At 49.0% G+C, this 8,033-nt stretch overlaps 2 protein-coding genes across 2 annotated transcripts in view; both read left to right on the forward strand.

Annotated features, from left to right (window-relative positions):
- Positions 1–4,177, forward strand: part of LOC119365493 — a 4,844-nt gene extending 667 nt beyond the window's left edge. The window contains exons 2-5 of the mRNA XM_037631136.1: positions 328–460; positions 2,894–3,019; positions 3,139–3,266; positions 3,632–4,177. Coding sequence (XP_037487033.1) covers positions 328–460; positions 2,894–3,019; positions 3,139–3,266; positions 3,632–3,947 — 703 coding nt within the window. The 3' untranslated portion in view covers positions 3,948–4,177. The remainder of the gene's footprint in view (positions 1–327; positions 461–2,893; positions 3,020–3,138; positions 3,267–3,631) is intronic.
- A 2,375-nt stretch (positions 4,178–6,552) lies between these two features.
- On the forward strand, positions 6,553–7,760 carry LOC119365494 (ubiquinol oxidase 1b, mitochondrial-like). Its single transcript, XM_037631137.1, has one exon. The coding sequence runs from the start codon at positions 6,664–6,666 to the stop codon at positions 7,651–7,653; it is 990 nt and encodes a 329-aa protein (XP_037487034.1). The 5' UTR covers positions 6,553–6,663; the 3' UTR covers positions 7,654–7,760.
- The last annotated feature ends 273 nt before the right edge of the window (positions 7,761–8,033 follow it).

Consider the following 8,033-nt stretch of genomic DNA (forward strand, 5'->3'; position numbering starts at 1 on the left):
ACTCCCATGCTGTTTCCAGAGCTTAGGAATCTAACCGGGTGCTGAAGTTAGCACGCAAATTAGCTGCTTTGGTGTTTAGCGTGGAGAGCTTACTGCAAATTTTGTGATGTATATTCCTATTCCATTTATGCACTTTACCATCTGCTCCACGAAGTCTAAGAGCTGCTTACGTATTCCCCATTTGGTGTGTCACTGTGTGGATTGCGATGCGCTATCACTTGGGTGTGTGTTGGCTCAGTTAGCAAGCTTAGGATGTGATTAGTTTTCCCTTTCGGTTTGGACGGAGCTGCGTTGATCTTTAGCCTGATGTGGTTGTTGGCGCATTGTAGGCCTGGACATTCGGTCATCTAAGGTTTGCGAGCTTGGACTGTTGAACTATAAAGCTAAGCATGTATTTTACCCCTCGAGTAATCGAAGATTCCGCTGCCATGATGACTATTACTGGGCTTCAGTTTTTGAGGTGAGAATTTATATTGTGATTCTACTTGGTGTTTGTTTCTCTAGTGGAGCAGCTCAAAATGTTGTTAAAGCTGCTGGTTGGTTGTTTCACTCGCTTTATCTTCTTGTACCAGCACAGCGACATTTTATACATCTTGTATTAACTACTTTTTAGCTATTCTCGCAATCAGCTCCTCTAGATTTGGGCTGTCTAATGCTTTTAACTGATAATGATATATACAGACCTTTCATGCTTTGTACGTGCTATCAACTCCCATATAAGGCAATAAATGATGAACAATTCTAGCTGTAGTTTCTAGTTTGTTGATAAAGAACCTGTAAAAAAGGACACGACATATTTACATTTTGAACATCAGCTTGCGGTCGTGCACGTCTTTCGGTTTACATTAGTATTCACAAGGATTACTGTATGTGTTTAGTTAATTAATGGGTGGGGATATAGGTATCTAGAGTTTAGGAGGAGAAAGGCCATGTGTGTGCAAACAAAATTACATAAGAAGATCATGATACTAAAATGCACAGTCTCTCATTTCTTTTCCAAGTTAGTTTCACTTGCTGAAGTAGCTTAACACCTTCCAAATTTATCGTATCAAATACAGAAGATCATGAACATGTTCAATTCCCACAAACCTCGTAAGAAAATGACCTGTCAGCAGCAGACCATCGTTTTAGGTAGCTAATAAAGAAAGAAAACAGCAGGTGTTAGCTCAACAAATCAAAGGATCGCCTGATAGGTCGGACAAGTACTTGTATTGACTGCAAAATACTGCTCAAAGCTAACTCAAAATAGCAACAAATGCGGGTTTTGGAGGCTTACTTGAGTGTCTAAGAGACTCAGGAGGCTGATACTCTTTGTTGTAAGCCAGAACATCACAAAATGTACTTCTCAGCACGGTAGAAAAATTGACGGGCAGAACCTACCATAGGTAACAGAAGCAAATGAGCAAACACCTAGAGTTACTCAGACGAGCAATCAGCACCTTATTGAGCAAGTGGGGTCCTTGAAGAGAAGACGGGATGACAAAAGAGCCTTATGAGTGAGTGCGGCTAATCTGCACCCGGGCTCATCTGCACCCACGCTTAGAAAAAAATTCAAAAAAAATACTAGAAAAATTCAAAAAATTCCAATTTTTTTTGTGGTGGTAGATAATTTGACGCGTGAGGTGCGCCCCAAAATTCAACTCATTTGAGCATCTGAGCAGCTCTCGGCAAAAAAGACAAAATCAGGGTCTGTAAAAATGTATACTATTCACGCACTGTTTTGACCCGATTTGTCTTTTTTGCCGAGAGCTGCTCAGATGTCCAAATGAGTTGAATTTTGGGGCGCACCTCACGCGTCAAATTATCTACCACCACAAAAAAAATTGGAATTTTTTGAATTTTTCTAGTATTTTTTTTGAATTTTTTGCTGAGAGGGAACAGATGAGCCCGGGCACCGTTTTGAGTTTTCCCTTATGAGTGCATTCGTCCGATCTTGTGGATCTGCGATGGCATCACCATGTGTGCCGCAGCCTACGCCAGTCTCGCCTTCGCCTCAACATGCACGACGGTTGCGAGCTCAACGGTACTGCCACCTCTCCTATCTCCCGTGTGGGACCCATGTAGAGGGCATGCTGCTGGTCACGCTGATGCTGGGACGCCGTGCCGTGGCTTGGACGCTCGCACACAATGCCTGCGTTCGGGTCAGTGCCGTCACGCACGGCACCACCGGGAACAGCGTCTCTGTTGGCGGGTTCACTGTCGCGTTCTCTGATGGGGGCAGCTCCTCCCACACCGGTGACCCCAAGTCCCCAACCGTGACAGCAAGGGGAGACACGAGGCAGTGACGGAGACGAGCAGTGGACGGCTCGTCGTGGCAGAGAATGTGGGCCGTGGGGGTGGGGCGTGGAGGCGATTTTTCTCAGTGGAGAGATGGAAGTGGGGGCGAGGAGGGTGGGGGAGATGGGGCGTGCCCGCGTGGGATTTGTGGGTGTGTGGCGACGGACTGGCGGTTGTTACCCTTTTCCCGGTTTTTTTCCGTTCTTTCCTTCTTTTTATTTTTCGTGCGGTGCAAGGGGAGGGAAGGAGGAGTAACCATTACGACGGCAGACTCCCATTTAATAGTATAGATTAGGTATGCTCACATATAGCTCCTCTAGATTTGGGCTGTCTAATGCTTTTACTGATAATGATACATACAGATCGTTGATCCTTTCTATGTGCTCTCAACTCCCAAATAAGGCAATAAATGATGGACAATTCTAGCTGTAGTTTCTAGGTTCATAAAGTCCTGTAAAGAAAGACACGTCATATTTTTCGAACATCAGCTTGCGGGCGTGCACTGCACACTGCACAGCCTGCCCGCAGTCTTCCAGTTTACTATTAGTTCACGAGGATTACTATATGTGTTTAGTTAGTTGTTTTTTCTCACTTGTGTTGTGGATGGATACTGTAGGTTGAATACACAGAATATTTTTCTGGTCAAACATCTTATGCAATGGCAGAAGCTCCAAAAGAGGCTCTTCCTCACAATTGCCGGCCTGATTTTGGTGCTGTATGGTCAACAACAGCAAAATTCAAGGTGAAATACATAATGTTCTCTCCAGTGATTTTTTGAACCTTCAGTTGTTTGCATGTCTTTTGCGTATATCATGTTTAGTTATCAAGAGGTCATCATTTTATTTTCTTCTTTTCTTGTAGGTCAATGAATCATACAAATGCAGATACACACTGGGGAGTACCAAAGCTGACATTTATTCAGACAAGCTATTCAATTGCACTGCTGAGGATCCTTCAATAATTGAAATGCTGAAAAGGATTTTTGTACTGTGAGTATATATGCCCTCTATTTTTCTACCTGCTGCATGGGCATCGCCTTAACTTCTCATAATGTGATAACATCATGTTAATCCACATATCCTTCATCAGAAGTCGATAGCCAAAAATACGCATTGCTCTTATTTGCCCTCGTAATCTGACTAGCTCTAGTGCTTTATGCTTATCAATTGGCTTTGTTTCTTATACTTGGGTTGTATTGTTGCGTCACCACTTAATTTCAAGCTGTAAACACTAGGAACTTAAGAACCTTTGGTTGGTAAAATGGTCACTTTTTCCCCTTCACTTCTTATAATGGTCATTTATCTTAAATATATCAACATTTCCTTCTGTTTAACTTGAGACTAAAATCTGACAGGTTTTCAAAGTTCTGCAAGTCAAAAGATTTCAGTTCATGGTGGATGCTTGGATATGCAGCAGCAGGGGTCGTGGCAGGCGTGCTGAGCTCTATACTCATCACCATAGCAGTAAGAATCCTGCGAGGAGCGTTCCTTGCTGCCGCCAGGCGGGCTGTGAGCAACCAAAGCATCAGGGTGTTTGCTTACCGTTTCAAGCGGGCGTGCCTTCTTGTTGCATATATATCTTTCGTTGGCTGGATCACCTTGCAGTACAGCAAAATGGTTGGGCTGAAGGAGCTTGTGCTGGACTTCAAACTCTTGGAGAGGTTCTTGTAAATTGTAGATGGGTTTCGGCGATGTATATCAAATAAGCCGATTCCCTCGTGTGATGTAACCTAGTGTAACTTATCCTGTGCTGTGCTTCGATATGCAGCCGCCCATGAGCAGGTGGATGAATCGTGGGTAGCTACAGTCGGCATGGAGTAACTCCCATCTGTTGTAACCTGCAGTGCAACGGTGTCAAAATCATCGTAATGACAGTTCGGGGGCTTGGAAATGTGGTCTAACTTTCTGGCTCTGAATGCGAATTCACAGTTAAGGTTAAGGGCCTCTTTGATTCGCGGGAATTTTTCTTTTGAATCAAAGAGGCCCCAGCGAGGATGGTTATGAACATTCTTTCAGACTGAATTTTTTGATGGGATCAGAGGTACGTGCTTGACGAACTATGCCTAAAGCTCTCCAGTTGAGAAAAACTCTGCCTGATAATATAGCTCTTTTACCCCGGGAGCCTTATCTGAGCTGCTTGGAATTCAGAAATTTCCTCAGGAACAACAGCACTTCCAGAACTCCCTGAAACTTTTTTTAAGAGAATGTAGCCCTTCTGGTACTTTTATACTTTAATAAAAATATGGTAGTGCATAAAAACTGTATGTTGCCATTGCATGGTCGTTTCCTGGAAGAAAAAAATGGGGCCGTATACGTTTCCTGAAAGGCGACACGGTTCGCTTTTCTTTCTCCTGAAAGAAAGAAAAGGCGATCTAGCTTATGCCGCCGGCAGACTCGCTTCCGCCGCCGGTCTCCGGCTGCTCCCCTCCGCCGGAGACTTCGGTCGTCGGTGGTGAGGGGGGTCGCCGGATCCGCGCGTGTGGATTGTTTTTTAGTCTCTTGTAGTTTAGGTTTTTAGGTTGTTCATCGTTTTTGCTTCGGCGGCAGCGATGACGACGCTGAATAAAGTTTCTTTAGATCTCACTCCGATGAGCCGATTGGTCCTGTGGTTGGGGATGGATTGAAAAATCAGTCTGTTCAAGCAAGGATGGCGTGGCGGGGGCGACATCCTCGTGGTGGACCTGTGTCCTCGGGCTTCGTCGTTGCAACGGCGCTTGCTCCAGCGTCGGCGCGGGGCTTGGGAGGTAGTCCAGGAGCGGATGCAGATTGTGGTATGCATCGCGGCATCTGGAAGATGGTGGATCGTGTGCCGGGTTCGTGGTTCGTGGATGGCAGGTATGGTTTTCTCCTCCGGCGTCTTAGTCGTGTGGGGGTGCAAGATCTGAAGTTCGATGGTGTGTCCGGGGTGTTGCCCCGGTTTGATTCGTTCAACGGTAATGGTTTCGCTTTTGGTGAACCACATTGAAGGTCCGGAAAGCTGCATATCAGCGATGGAGCCGCTTCAAGCTCGGGTGTGAAGGTGATTCGTCATTGTTTTCTTTGGTGGCTGCTATGGTGGTCCCAGAGGCCTGCAATTGGCGTTGGTGTCAAGTTCAAACGTTTCTTCGGCCTTGATTGTAATTTTACTTGTTGGTTGTTGTTCCTGTGTGCAAAGGTTAGCGTTTTGCCGTCTTTTTGGTTTTGTCAGGTCGTTTTGTACGTGGCTTGTACTATGATCCTTATGATATAAATGAGACCGTATTACCATGAAAAAAAAACATGAAGAGCCATCTCCAACTGGACATGACCCTTTAGGCCTCGTCTTCCATTTTGATACGCCTACGGCCCACCCACCATGTCATACGCTCCCGTTCTCGTGCGCGTGCGTCGGTGCGTGCACGGGATCCATGGAATCTGTCGTCCCCATCATCCCGGCCACGGCGAAGAATGGTCAAGTCGCCTCCCCGGCTGACCCCCAAAGGCGAAGACCAGTAGTATTTCCCAACCCAGGTGGCACGAGCACGACCGTCCCGTGCGTGGCATCCACGCCACAAGCAGCACTCCAGGTCAAGTTCGCAGGGCGTTCGTGTCCGGATCGCACAGCGCAACCGATGGATGGCTCGCGAACTCCCCCGGAAGCCGGAAGCTGGCGACGACGTTCCCCGTCACGAGCTCCTCGGCCAGTCCGTTAGGAACTTTTGACTAGTCAACCAGACAGAGACTTGCACGGCAAGCAGTTGATCCCGTTTAGATTTTTTTTAGCAAAGATTCCGTTTAGATTAGACAACGGCTGTGCCCAGGAAGATGCCGCTCTGCCCAGGAAGCAGCGCGCGCCGCCCGAGCCCGCCGCACTACTGCATATAATTTGTGTGGTAGTAGTACTAGTAGGTACAACTGTCTCAGGTCAAATATGCTTACCTTTCTAAATTTCAGCAGTCTGTCTTTTTGCGGGGCAAATTAAGTAGTACTCTGTTAGCAGCCCCTCATGCAAAAAATACTAGTACTGTACTATTGTACATATATAGCAACATAAAGTAAGGATGAAACCACAAAATAATACTAACTTATTTTGAACTGAACCACACAAGAATTGGTTCATCCATGACAGTTAGCTGCTGGGCGAGTGCGCACATGTTTTTTGTTTCTTCTTCTCTATCCAGGGGGAGTGCGCACATGCTGTCTAGTGACATTCCGGGAAGCACCGAGCCGTGCCGGCCGAGGCGTTCCCGACACGCGAGACGCGACCCCCCTATAAAACCATCTCCAGCAAGACCTTCCTTGCCATCAGTCGGTTCACAAGATCAACACCAACAGAAATCACTTCCCAGCCACCAAGACTTCCCATTCGATCCGATCACCACAAAAACCTCAAGCTTTTCTACCAGATTTTTAGTCGTTCAACACCACCATGAGCTCTCGGATGGCCGGAGCCACGCTGCTGCGCCACCTGGGCCCCCGCCTCTTCGCCGCCGCCGAGCCGGCGTACGGGCTCGCCGCGAGCGCGAGGGGCATCATGCCCGCCGCCGCGAGGATCTTCCCCGCGCGGATGGCCAGCACCGAGGCCGCCGGCCCGCGTGCCAAACAAGAAGAAGCCACTGAAAAGCCCCAGGGCGCAACAACGCCGGAGCAGAACAAGAAGCCCGTGGTGAGCTACTGGGGCATCGAGCCGCGGAAGCTCGTCAAGGACGACGGCACGGAGTGGCCGTGGTTCTCCTTCAGGCCGTGGGACACGTACCGGCCGGACACGTCCATCGACGTGGCCAAGCACCACGAGCCCAGGGCGGTGGCGGACAAGGTGGCGTACCTCATCGTGCGGACGCTGCGCAAGGGCAGCGACCTCTTCTTCCAGCGCCGGCATGCGAGCCACGCCTTGCTGCTGGAGACGGTGGCCGCGGTGCCGCCCATGGTGGGCGGCGTGCTGCTGCACCTGCGCTCGCTCCGCCGCTTCGAGCACAGCGGCGGCTGGATCCGCGCGCTCATGGAGGAGGCCGAGAACGAGCGCATGCACCTCATGACCTTCATGGAGGTGACGCAGCCGCTGTGGTGGGAGCGCGCGCTCGTGCTCGCCACTCAGGGCGTCTTCTTCAACGCCTACTTCGTCGGGTACCTCATCTCCCCAAAGTTCGCGCACCGCTTCGTCGGCTACCTCGAGGAGGAGGCCGTCCACTCCTACACCGAGTACCTCAAGGACCTCGAGGCCGGCTTGATCGAGAACACGCCCGCGCCGGCCATCGCCATCGACTACTGGCGCCTCCCCGCCGACGCCAGGCTCAAAGACGTCGTCATCGCCGTGCGCGCCGACGAGGCGCATCACCGCGACGCCAACCACTACGCATCGGACATCCATTACCAAGGAATGACGCTGAATCAGACGCCTGCGCCGCTCGGGTACCACTGATCAGTTCAATGGACCATAGGTCGATGCCTGCTCAGTCCACCGCTGTCACTTACTACCACTGTCGCCTACGTTTGTCCCGTTAAATTTGAGATGGATTTTTTGTGTCACTTTGTACCCAAAGATATCTTTGCCTAAGCCGTTAATTCCTGTAAATATGATTTTTTTAACATCAGTACAGACGCAAGCGCTCATATATATACACGCATACACCGTAGGCGCCTCGTCATCGACGGAAACGTCTCCTCCCACTGAAAACCTATCACCGGAAATTCTGAAATAAATCCAGGAATAATGCGAGCACCAGGACTTCAACCCTGGTGGACTGGGGATACCACTGTCCCTCTAACCATCCAACAACATGTTGGTTCGCCTGTAAATAC

Source organism: Triticum dicoccoides, chromosome 2B (assembly GCF_002162155.2).
Source record: "Triticum dicoccoides isolate Atlit2015 ecotype Zavitan chromosome 2B, WEW_v2.0, whole genome shotgun sequence".
NCBI classification, from domain to species: domain Eukaryota; kingdom Viridiplantae; phylum Streptophyta; class Magnoliopsida; order Poales; family Poaceae; genus Triticum; species Triticum dicoccoides.

What these genes read in the sequence shown, in the direction of transcription:
- LOC119365494 (XM_037631137.1), top strand. Translation starts at nt 6,664, where the DNA reads ATGAGCTCTCGGATGGCCGGAGCCACGCTGCTGCGCCACCTGGGCCCC.